This window comes from Megalops cyprinoides, chromosome 2 (assembly GCF_013368585.1).
Source record: "Megalops cyprinoides isolate fMegCyp1 chromosome 2, fMegCyp1.pri, whole genome shotgun sequence".
In the NCBI taxonomy this organism is placed as follows: Eukaryota; Metazoa; Chordata; class Actinopteri; order Elopiformes; family Megalopidae; genus Megalops; species Megalops cyprinoides.
Window position 1 is genome coordinate 31814055 of NC_050584.1, and position 13048 is coordinate 31827102.

The 13048-nt window shown below is 37.9% G+C and overlaps 1 protein-coding gene across 4 annotated transcripts in view; it reads left to right on the forward strand.

Moving 5' to 3' along the window:
• The first annotated feature begins 729 nt into the window (after positions 1–729).
• pbx1b (pre-B-cell leukemia homeobox 1b) overlaps positions 730–13048 on the forward strand; it is a 67573-nt gene continuing 55254 nt past the window's right edge. For all 4 annotated transcript variants that reach the window (XM_036521993.1, XM_036521994.1, XM_036521995.1 and 1 more), the window contains exons 1-2: positions 730–1323; positions 3092–3165. In XM_036521993.1, coding sequence (XP_036377886.1) covers positions 1136–1323; positions 3092–3165 — 262 coding nt within the window. In that variant the 5' untranslated portion in view covers positions 730–1135. The remainder of the gene's footprint in view (positions 1324–3091; positions 3166–13048) is intronic.

The window sequence follows — 13048 nt, forward strand, 5'->3', positions numbered from 1 at the left end:
ATTGGCACATTAAGGCGAAGCAATGAGGCTCAGTCAAGCACAGATATCTGAGATACCTGCAAGACAAAAAGCAATGCTGTGTGGAGTTAAGCACAAAGGCAAATAAAACGGCAACTTTTGATGTTTACATGCTTTAAACTTGTAGCTAAATGTATGTAAATAAACTACATCATACATTTTATTTTATGCAAAATAAATGTAATACTTTAGATAAACTAGAATGTCAAAGCAACATTTCTCACTTTAATGAGGTCATAGGTGGATTCTTCTTAAGTTAATGTTAAATTAAGCTACTCACGTATGCAATAACTTTAATAAATGGTGGGGAAATGTGATTGTTTTGATTCGGTTTACAAAGCATGGGATAAATCTACTTCTTGGCAGCAGTTGGGGAAATTAAATGGACTGCTTTAGAGAAAATGGAGGTCTTCCTCTGGTCGGACTAGGAGACAAGCGCAGACCTCTCGTGTCAGGGACTATTATTTATTTCAAGTTCAGGTTCAATCCATCACTCTGTTGCCACCCCGAGCTGTCCCAGGGCTAATACCATATCTTTAAGCGTATTACCACGTCCCACCTTCTCCGTTTCATGATTGACGTTTCATAAGCGGTACTTCAAGGCGGGGCTAAATTCTCTCTTTCTCCAATCATGTCTCGCGGGCGGAGTTTGGGCGTCATACTCTTGCGGTGTGTCAGCTGCCAGTCCTGAACTAAACAAAAGCAGTAGGAAGAAACAAGGCGAATAATCTTCTCAGGGGGTGTTTAAAACCTGCCCCAAACGCATTCCACCGTCAGAGGGAAAAAAGTTTGCATTCTCTGGAGGCCACGGTCACCGTTATTACACAGGATTAGCATTCATACCTAAAGTTGAACCTGCGTTTCTCCTCTTGCACAGCCGGAGTGGCTAAAGGGCAGCATTTCAGATCATATCTCAGATTTCACTCAGACAAGCTGGGAAGGATTGAGAGAGGGCTTGTTTCTATTCCTTTCGGTCTCTGTTCTCGAAGAGCAAACGAGGGAGGGAGGGCGATAGAGTGAGGCAGTGAGACGGACGGAGCTCCAAAGGAATTTGGAAGAATAACCCGAAGATACGCGTGTTTGAAGCGAAGCGGAGGTGAGGGAGACGAAGGCTGAGATGGACGAGCAGCCCCGGTTGATGCACTCTCACGCTGGAGTAGGGATGGCGGGACACCCCGGCCTGTCACAGCATATGCAGGATGGCACAGGAGGAACAGACGGTGAAGGAAGAAAGCAGGACATTGGAGACATTTTACAGCAAATAATGACCATTACAGACCAAAGTCTGGACGAAGCGCAGGCCAGGTAAGGTGCAAGAAGGATGAAAGGCAATCTACAGTGTAAATATCTGCTACAAATATTAGCTGGTTGGCTAGCTCACAAGGGAACAATTAGCTGACTTAAATAACGTTATATTTGAACAAGCTAGCTCATTTGAAAGTTAATTGATGGACTCAGATTATTAGCTAATCAGGCTCTTTTATGACTAGCAACCGAGCTATCACGCGTGCTAAACGCCCCCAAAATTGCTACTTAACGCTGACAAACCCGTCTACCGTATGTGTGTAACTTTTCAAAAATTGAACACTTTGTTTTGACGAAATGTTTACTGTGCAGCCCGCAACTAGCTACGTTACTAGTTGGTAATGCACATTTCAGTAGTTTCTCAAACCCAGATATAAATATGTAATTGTACTACCAACATATTCCACATAGTAACGTTATCAGAGGATTAAAAATGCTGCTACACTTTGGTAATGCCACGTTAGAATTAAATTCGAAGGCGCATAGGAAACCACGCTTTGCGCTGTTGCCATCTAGCTAGGTAGATGGTGAACATTACAAAATTGCCAGCGAGAAGTTGACAGGAAGTTTGTTTTAGCAATTGTTACGCTTCAGCCACGTTTGTTCCAAGAAAAAAAAAAAAAAAACATTGTTCACGTGCTCTTTATACCAAGGGATAGCACCACACATCTGCAACAGTAGGCATACATGAAAAGGCAAAACTTGTGGCTTGTCTTGTCTGTGTGGATGTTACTTGACATGAAGTAAAGCAGACACAAGTGAAGCGTTTTGTTACTGATTCCATTTCATATTTCTAGCACTAGCCAGATGCCTAAGAAACAGCACATCAGTGCTTACAGCGCGCGATTGGTCAAAGAGGCATTGTGACACGTGCGTTATAAGCATAGCCTTTCGTGTTGACTGAAAACGCTGTCGAAGTGAAGACAGTGGAAAAACAAAAAGAAAAAATGTAATCTACTAAGTAATTGCAATAAGACGCTCTTAAGGTTAACCTCTTTTGTCACGGTAAATGCTTATAAAGAACAGTTGTTAATGTTTCTTCACTGCTGTAGCCGACATGTTCAAATATGCATTTTTGTATCGATAATTCTAAATATTCACTCGTACACATGCTAAAACGTATTGACAAATCATTCTAAAATCACTCACTTGTAGCAGGTACATTGCTAACAAGCTAAGTGACGTATTTCGGGATGTCGGGAAAGCGCTCGTTCTGGGCCCCCGAAAAACTCAAAAGAAAACATACTGTGCCCAGTTATTCAGCTGTGAAGATGATGCTGATGATGATAATTGTAAAAATGTTGGTTTAACCTATTTTTGTCTCGCCTGTTTCTACCCACAAAGCATAAAGCTATATAGAGCATAAAGCTTCTATATCTGAATTCGTATGTACTTTACAGATCCACATTTGCAATATCGATGGATTTGAATACAAGTTTTATTTCAAATATATAGTTAATCTTTGAAAGCAAAATAAAATATCCTTTGCATGTAGTTTTCTTATTGATTAACTCTGTACCACGTGAAAAGTACGTGACGAATATAGGCAATATTTTGAAATTTGATGTAGATTATTTGAGGCATGCTAGGAGTTTGATTAAACATTTCTCATTCTGTGTAAAATATGATTTTTAAATATTGCTTACTGTGACAACATATGGTGAAAATCGGATCCCGGATCCTGTCAATGAACATTTATGGTAATGTGCTGTAATATGCAATTTTGTTTCACAAGTGTGTAAAAATGGACTACCTTGCTTTGTTTTAGGAAGCACGCGTTGAATTGCCATAGAATGAAACCTGCTCTCTTCAACGTCTTGTGTGAAATTAAAGAAAAAACAGGTAAAACAAAACACTTCATACTCTTTTAATTCGTAATGAAAAGTATAGCCCTACTATTATTTGACACCGTAGCAATAGGAATATATTATTCAACCTCAGTTATCACTTGTTATATAGCTTCCTGTAAATGCTGTTATGGAAACTAAGTTTGTGGAATAACAGCTTTTTTTGGGGATTTTCATCTTTTTGTGATTTTGGTTTTTCTAATATGAGATAGATATGCATAAAAATAATTGAATAAATGAATCATATGTCTTATATGGAAAACATAACAGAATTAAATACTGTCATATTTAAAAATATGAAATTACTATAAACTTTAAACAGGAACATTAAAAAGTGCTTAGTGATTAAATGTGTACCCTTTAAAATTACTGGTAATTCTAACATACTATACAAAGCTTTTCTTGACTGATTTTGCCTGGAACATTGGATAGAAATATCATATCATCATCTGTTATGACTAAGAATGTGGTTTACCTTTGACGTAGTGATAGGACTTAAGCACCTCAAAGCAGAAATCAATGTACATTGCCGTTTTCATGCATTGTCTGCATGAGTTTTGAAAGGAAAACAACAGCAAAATAGGTTTTTGTTGCTATAGATAACCTTGAGATTTGCTTTGTGCTTTTTTAAATGTTTGCTGTACTGAAAAAACTGTAAGACCTCAAGTCTGTACTCTGATGAGTGCAGACACATTGTTGTATCATCTGTTGTGTCGCACTTGTTATCTTGTGGGAATGGGCCACATTTACGGACTGACGACACCATTTATTGAGATGGTGCGCGGTGGCTATTCAGTGTTTTTAAAGGATTGGACGGCATTTGTGAATATGTGTGGCCTGCTGTTTTCTTGTTGTACTAAGTCAGATTTTTAATTTGTTTGTTCACCTGGTGCATGAGGATCTGAAATGCATGAAATTTTCCTTTGCATTCACTCGGAAATGGCTCCTCCTCAAAGAGGCTTAAGGAGGTGCTCCCAAGGTGTCTTTTTCCTTTCATCTTGAACTGTGTGCGCTTTCGTTTTGCTCTAGTGTAAGGCAGAAGGAACCCGATACTCAGCTCCAAGTTCTGATCGATTGTGGAATGAAATGCAAGCTGTAAGACATTGCAGGCTGAAGATGGTGAAATGTGCAGGCCGAAATTACAGTGCACAACATAATTCTGTGTACTGTACATGTGAGTTGTCAAGTCTGCTGGCTCTGTCTCATTTGCATGTGTTGTATCCCTCCATTTGTGTGATATGAGTGTGCATGTCGTTGGTATAATGGCACTAAGAACAGGCTTACTGACATTATAAAGAAGGCGTAAGTCATCTTTCTAAACCACTTTACGATGACATTTTTGAAATTGGCACAGATGAAAGTCGGCGCTGCTCAGACTGATACAATATATTTTTCTCCTTAATTCTTTTTCAAGACCAGTGAGGAAAGGCTTCTCTAAATTTACAATTTTAAAATGGGGACTAAGGAATTGCCATCTCCATGCCTGGCATAGGAATATGTCCACATTGGTTTACAGTTATTAACACATCAGCAAAAAGTGATTGGAGGCAAGGTGACAATTTTGTCTTCCTGATTAGCCTTTAAGTTTAATTTACTGAGATTTTATTGCCGTGTAGCGGAAAGTAGCATTGGACCCAAATTTTATTTTTATGCAAAGAGGCTTCTGCCATTATGTTTTATTGTAGCCTCCCCGGTAACTTACAGTGAATCGCCCAATGTCTCAGGAGAGCAGGGACCTTTTGGCCTGTGGCTGTTCTCCTCTTTTTTTTTTTTTGCTGTTCAGCTTGGTTCTTTTTTTGGTGGGCCAAAAGACATATGCATGGTGTTTTACTCCCTGGTGTTTGCCTGGGTTCATCCAGAGTTCGTATCCAGATGAAGAACAAAGTAACTCTTACCTTTTCCTGACTGCTAACCCTTGCCTCTCTTCCTCTGTTGGCAACAAGGAGTGGAGGAACAGGCCACTTTAAAAATGAGGTTTCCTGTTTTTTTTTCACCTCCTTAAAATGAGTTGCGTGTCTCATCCATAATCTTTCAACTTCTTTTTTGACTTAGGTTAACCATCAGAATGTATTAACCCCAGAAACCTTGTCTAGATTTAAAGGATTTAAAAAGGTTTAAAGAGCATTCAATGAAACATATGACTCTGTCAGTATTCTGGTGAGAGAGTGCTATATTAATTTGGCTTGGTGGCTGTGTACTACAAGCAGGCTTCCTATCAGGGGATATCCATGCACTTGGCCACTCAAGATAAAAACGCTGCAGGGAATCCCATTGACTTAGAAGTTGAGAGCCCCCATGAATGTTTTGTTTTACAAGACAACTGCAGGCCTGCTATTGCTGATGGAAGCATTAATTTTCTAAAGCTGTAGCATCTTGTATTGTCACTTGGTACTTTTCCACAGTTCTACCATCAAAGTCCATACTGTCATCCTTCCAAGTTCATTTTCTTAACCTCCTGGGATATAGAATGATACTGAAGCGAATGGTTTTCAAACACACACACACACACACATACACACACATACACACATACACACACACACACACACACACACACACACACACACACACACACACACACACACACACACAAATTCATTTTTTCTTTTCAAATTCAGCTGAGAAATAAATTGTGTCTCCCCCAAAATTTTGACAGGCTCCAAGTTGCAGTGCTAGTTGTGATGTGAGCTGAAAAGAGGAGTTTTGAGAGACTTAAAAATTGTAATTTAAAAATGGAATTGTATGCTACTGAAGCCTGGAAAAATCTCTTTTGTTGAGCAAACAATGACTTGCCTTTCTAGGCGGACTGCCAAAATTGTTAAAAAGTAAAGACAAGTCTCCTTTAAAAGGGGGCAGTGTCCTTATTTTTCTTGGCCTCTGATCAGTGTGGTTGAAAACTGCCAAATACTGAGTAGTCTCTGCATACTTCAGTGAGAAAGAGGTTTCTCAGAGCCTACACCATTTTACTTGGCTATTCAGGCTGTTGAAATAGACTGGTGAACAGTACTAGGACTGGATTTGGTAATGTATGTACCACATACCAACTGTAAAAAGCTGTATGTTGTGTTTTAAAACATCAGATATGTATGAAAACAGCAGACACATTAGCTTGGCTATTTGCTTCTATATATGACACCTTTTTTTTTTTTCTGAAGATTGTAATGTAGGGGTCATTACATGTATAGATGGGAGTGCTGCTGACCTAAAAGATGAGTCTTAAAAGTTATGTTTTTGTAGGCTTAATGATGAATGCTGAAGTTATTGTCCAAACTACAAAGCCAAAAAAAGAGAATCAAAGCCAAAAAAAGCATCTTGTAAAAATAGCGATATTGTACTAGGACTACACGATTTATGATTTATCGGATAGCTATTTTTAGTGCAATAACAGCTATCCCCGGTATGAGGCGTTAGGTTTCTTCCCGAATTTGTTTTCACTTTAGTCACACCTGATGCGGGAGCACACCTCCAGTTTTTCAAGGCCATGTGAAATGCTTCCGGGGGAAAAAAATGCCAGTCGTATGTATTCAATGTTGATATCACAGCAACTGCTACTGATATGCTGCTTCCATGTGGTAGATAGAAACACATGGCTACAAAGATAAAGAGTGAAAACATATGCTATGTGTTTTTCAAAGCTAATAGGTAAGTTAACCAACATATAGATACAGGTGATATTTTTCTGCCCTGAAAGCATTTCACTGAACTTTGGAGGTGTGCTCCTGCATCATGTATGACTAAAGTGAAAACAAATTCGGGAAGAAACCTAACGCCTCATACCGGGGATAGCTGTTATTGTGCTAAAAATAGCTATTCGATATATCACGACGGCTATATCATGCAACCCTAACTGGTACTCTACCTGTAGTAGTAGGCTGTTGTATGTGTTTCTGTGTGATTGCACATGTGCACATGTCTTCACATGCATATACGTGATTATAACTGCTGTATTACCTGTTTAATAATTATGAAAATTTGATTTACATGTTTATTGGTGTTTCTGCAGTGCAGTACAGAAATGTATTAGTTATTTTATTTTTAATTCATATATACATTATGCAGTACAGTAGGCTTGAGAAAGGCAGTTCTGTTCTCCAGGCTTATAGCATATTTGACAACAAACTAACATTGTAGAATACAGATTACTATGTTTTACTGTGCATTACAGCCTGTTGTTCATACTCCGTAGTACTGCAGTCATGACAGTTTATCATTTATGATGAATGGGGGGAAAAAACAAATCTTCAGAATGTCTCATAATAAGGCTGTATATCACCTTTAAAATTACTAGTTGTAGTTTTGCTTGAAATGTGCATACTGTGAATAATATTGACAGTATTTTGATATGATGAAGAGATGGTTGCAATAACTACTGTTGACTGTAAGTAGATCTGAATTCAGCTGATACTCTAACCTTAATTTCAGAACCATCCCCGGTAAAAAAACAATATAGTCATGTTATTCTGACATCCACCATCTAGCGGTAAATAAAGCTGTAATAGCACTTTTGCCAGATAACGTATGAACAAGTGTTGATTATTAGAACTTGTCTGTGTTATGGTGGATTTCATCAGCTTCTTTATCATTGACATTCAAAATAACCTGAGGCAAATTCAGCATTTTTAACTGTGCATTATTTTTCAGTTGTATGTAGGCTAATTCATTTATTGACTTTAATGAACATTTACAGTGAGTGTTTATGAAACATGTTGACAACAAAAATATTACAGTAAAAGATTACTTTTACCTTCCACAGACAAAGAATCTAACATGGCAGGAAGGCTTAGGCTGACAGTGCTTCCTCATCTACACTTTCTGCGGTTACTGTGGTAGACAACAGATAAGTAGTATATTTCTGTGATTAATAATTTCCTCTGTTTTGAGTATTTACTTACACGTTACTTTTATATACAGACTATGCCATTCATTCTATTCATCCTATTGAATATGTAACTAATTATGTTACACTAATAGATCATAATTTAACTTTATTTAAAATGAAGATCATATATATAAAGTTAATAATATCCCTATGTCTGCTTAGTATAGGACCAATAGTTATTCTTAAAATTCTCTGCAATTAATCATAACATGCTGTAAAACTTAAACTTAATTATAATTACGATTATGGTTATGAAGATTAATATTAATTCGTATTATAATATTAGTATTCATAAAAATAAGAAGCCAAAGCTTGCCTTGAGAAAGGTATAGTGTATTGTTTCGTCTTTTAAAATGGCACGTGACTCTTCAGCCCTCTGCATTAACATAAAGACACAGCGAAAATGAGAGTGAAAATTCCCTGTGACATTTACTGGGAAAGTGCCTAGTGTGGCACGAAACGGAAACGGCCCCGCTCCCATTTTCTAAATACAGAGCCAGCCCCTCTCGTTTTGCACCGCCACAGATGGATCCCCAGCGGACAGCGAAGGGGCCGCCGCAAACGCGTTTGTCAAAGTGGGTACAGCCCAGCTCTGCAAGCGCCGCTCAGCTCGCAGCTTCATCCCGTCAGCATGGGGAGAAGGCGCAAAGCTGCCCCTGCACGGCCCGGGCTTTGCCTCCTCTCAAAACAGAGAGCGGCCTTGCTTGAAACGGTGAGCTGAAGTTACACTTTTGTTAAGTAAAAAGGGGTAGAGCAGAAAATGGATCGCTTCTTCAGTGTAAAAATGATATAACGGTGCACACAACGTGCAAGTATTACTGTCAGATTATGCTGTGATGGTCGTCGCTTTGAATTCTATGTCGGCAGCTGCGACACAATTGAATTTGCCATCTGTAATGCAGGGAGTTCTCCGGGTCAGTGCCTGGATATGATCAGTTTCCTCAGTGGTGCTGTTTTGGTGGCCAGGTTTGGCATTTGGGGAGTGAGAACGGGGACCGTGCTGCAAGGCGGCCCACACCGGTGCTTTGTCTCAACCCATCACAAGAGCAGCTGACTGACTCTACAGGACACAGTGCCAAGTTTGAGCAGGTCTAAACTCATGACCCGCTCTGTGTATTTTTTTTTTTTTTACTGAGGTGTACACAGCTATATGAAGGAGAGCACTGTGCAGTATAAACAAGCACGTTGGTGCACATCAGCCCAGAGGAAATGGAGAAGGAAGGAGCACTTTGTTTGAGCTGAGACGTTTCTGCTCTTCCCTTACAGACACAGCTCTCTTTTTGTCCTCCGCCGATCAATTGGAATCAATCATTCCAAATGTGTCTGACTGAAAGGAATGCTGGGCTGAATCAGTATTGGCATATGTGTCGTCTTGTTTGTATGTGTAGATGAGCATACATGCTTGCATGTGTGTGCCTGTTTATGCATGTGTTTCTTGGTAAACAGGCGCACACACGCAAGCATGTGTACTCATTATGTTTATATGTCAGTCCCCTATATGTCAGCACAAGCACACACTGTAAGTGTGTGTGACTATGCCTAACTGGAAACATTGTGACAGGGAGGTTGGCACGTACAGGTTGGCTGGGTAGGTAAGGGAAGCCAATTTTAAAATATAATAATTGAAAATAGCTATAATAACCATAATCATAATTATTCAGTTATTATAGTTATATAATATTCCAAGAAAGCTTTGCCCTTTCCAGCTGTTTCAAACTATTGTACAGTACTGTAAGTGCAGAAATGGGGTGAGGTGGGAGGAGGCTAGGAATACTTTGAACACAAAGCCGTTCAAAGTATTCTTGCACTTGCATTGCTTGGCTACCTTTGGATCAGTTTACTGTATGTTATCAATTTGACAAAGGTTTTCAGAGCAGTGGTAGATGGTGTATAATTGAAATTTTAGCTCTCTCAGTGTGACAAATTGGAACTGGGTAAATATTGTGTAGTCTTTTGCAATGAAGGCCATTTTGCTATCATTTTGAAAAAAAAATCACCAATCTGTATTAGCAGCAGAATTAACAGTGATTTAGCGAAACCTGTTAAATTCTGCAAGTGTAAATCAGTATCCCTTTAACTCTAAGAAAGCTGTTTATATGTGAATCGTTGAACTTTTCACCTGCTCTCCATTATATAATTAAGTGTCGAGATTGCAGTTGAAGAACCACCCATAGAACAATGGCGTCTTTCATAAGATTATACCTGCAGAGTTATTTTTTTCTTTAAGCAAATCTGTTGAATGTGCCTTTGTTTATCAGTGACTTGCATGTCTTACTGTACCCTGAAAAGCAAAGTCTGATCAAGGCTGAGTCTTGTAAACCTATTGCCCTGAATAAATGACACCTTAAGCTATATTAACCTCATTGCTGTTTTAATGCAAGTTATTACAACCTTTTATTTCATATGACAGCATCAGCCCATAATAAGACAATATTTCCATGTAAATATATGTGTGTTCTTTGGAGTTGAGGAATTGAAGTACCTCTAAAATGGGAGAGATTTGACATTAGGGGAGCCCTGTGTGCATTGTTGTGTTTCTTTGCTGTTCGAGATTGTGGTTTGGAAGTCAGGAAGGGTCTGAGTAATCCTTTACACGTGGCTACAGTTAGCTGCAGCTTGACAGATGTCTGTGGAGTGTAGGTAGAAAGCATTCTCTAAATGCTGGTAGAAATGCACATACACACCCATAGATGGCAAATCACCATAACAAAAGCATTAAACATCGACTGTATGCTCAAAAGATAAATGGTTCTGTAGCCATATCTTCTGAATGAAGTGCAATGTTGTCTTTCTTCTGACTGAAGTGCGATTATGTCTATTGCTTTCTTCAGTGTGCTTATTTAAGTTGTGTCTTATGCACTCACATATGCTATTTCAAATCACATTACTTGTCTGTCATGGATCAAGAAGTTTGAACCAAAGATCTACATTGGCACAAATGCTTTGGTGACTGATGTCAAAAACGTCAAACTTCTCAGGCCTATAGGAATAATAAAAATTGAGAAAACCTCACCAAAGTGTATGAAACGCGTTTTGAAGCTATTGTTGCACTTCTCTTAAAGATTAAAATTCCATGATCAATATAACTTTTAGCACACTTCATGTGTAGGTAATCCTTAGCATCTCTGTATTCACTCCCTTTTTCTCAAATCAAAATGCATATATGTAAATTGTTGGTTGTCAATTACATGCACATGTGCCATAAAATACTTTTCATTATTAGGGAAATTGATACAAAATGTTTGTAGAGTATAGATTATCAGGATTTTGTTTTCATTTCTGCAAGCAGTGGTGGCATAACCTTTATCTTATTATTGTGAGCATTGGACCTTGAACAAAATACTTTATTTAAAATCATATTTTCCTCCTTACAGCACTGAAAAATTGTGTAAACATGTAAACAGTATGTACTGAAGCATTCAGGAACAAATGATATCAGTATGTGCTGAAATGGAACTCTCAACTGTTTTTATAATATGAAGTGCATTTTTTCATCATGATTTGATTTGTGTATGTTGTTTTAACAATAACAGATGTTGCTTACAGTGGAAAAAATGATTCACATCTTCTCATTCCTAGCTTGGTCTCTATTAAAAATGGCAGTTGATACAGTTTGGTGATCAACATGCTTGATCTTTCAAATGCAGATTGGATGCTTCCATTTTAATGTTGGCTTGGTTGACCAGTCAAATTTTAACCTTGCAGTGAAAAAAAATAATATGCTAACTCTAATACATCTTGGTATCTAACACATCAGAAAGCTATTCCCAACAATTTAATTTTAGAAAATAACTCATGCGTAGGTGACTGAATGATTTTCTTAGTGGTATATTCTGAATACACAACATCTTTGTTTAGGTGTTTATACTGAATGCCTGATATTGACTCTGCACAGCTAATGCGTGTTTTACATCATTTTATGCTGATATAGAGAGTAGGAGTAATGAGTGCCAAATTAAATATCAATTTGGAAGTGTTGCTAATATATTTCCAAAATATATTTTTTCAACAAATATGTCAATTATATGAAGTATAGCCAGTAATTATGATCATTTTAGTATGACATTAAAATTAGCATATGTTGCATGGCTTGATTGAAAAGCACAAATACATATTAATGGTTAAAATGTCCTGACATGTGTTACCGTCAGTCGTATACCTGGAATCTCATCATGGTCAAGGATCTGGATTGATGGTTTTGTTATCTGTACTACTGAATCAATGCTGTTCATTAGCTAGTAGCTAACATTCAAGGAACAGTGCCTACTGCTGAACTAGTTACAAAATGGGTATAGAATATAAACAAAAGGCTAAACATAGTCTCTGAAATGAAAGCAATCAACTGGTGTATACAGAAACAAAAAAAAAGTTTGAAAAAAAAATCAACAATATGGGAATGTGGTTTTTATGTAAGATAAGAGGCCGGTTGAAGTCAAGAAAAACCTTTAGCCCTCGTTGGGTACGTTTTATCCAGGGTGATCAGTGCTTTTTGTGGGATATTACCAGTCTGTGGGATAATGTCATGGCAAATTTTAATTTACTAGCTGATTACTCTCCTGCACATGGTACTGAGTCACTCTTTGTATTCAGAATTCCCCTTTAAGTGATACAAGTAACCTGTCATGGTGCAACACCTATGCAGGTTATTTTCAGGATGTCATGATGAGTTTCAGCATTGACACAAGCCTAATTAGTACTGTCTTTGAACGGCTGGAATTGGTACATAGGTTTTTATATCCATAAGTAGAGCAATGGCAAGAAGTAAATGTTAGTTACTTCCTTAGTTGCTTCCAGAGGAAAACTATTGTAACAGAAAAAGTAATTGTATGAAACATTTACACAAGATTTACATAAGATTGGTGTAAAGATTCCTGGCTACTTTTCTTGACATTTTCAATTTAATAATTTCAAACTGGAATCTTTCTTTGTACATAGTTGTAAACAATTTGTTTACAACATGTGTCCAATGTATATGTTGATAAAAGCGTAAACATACTAA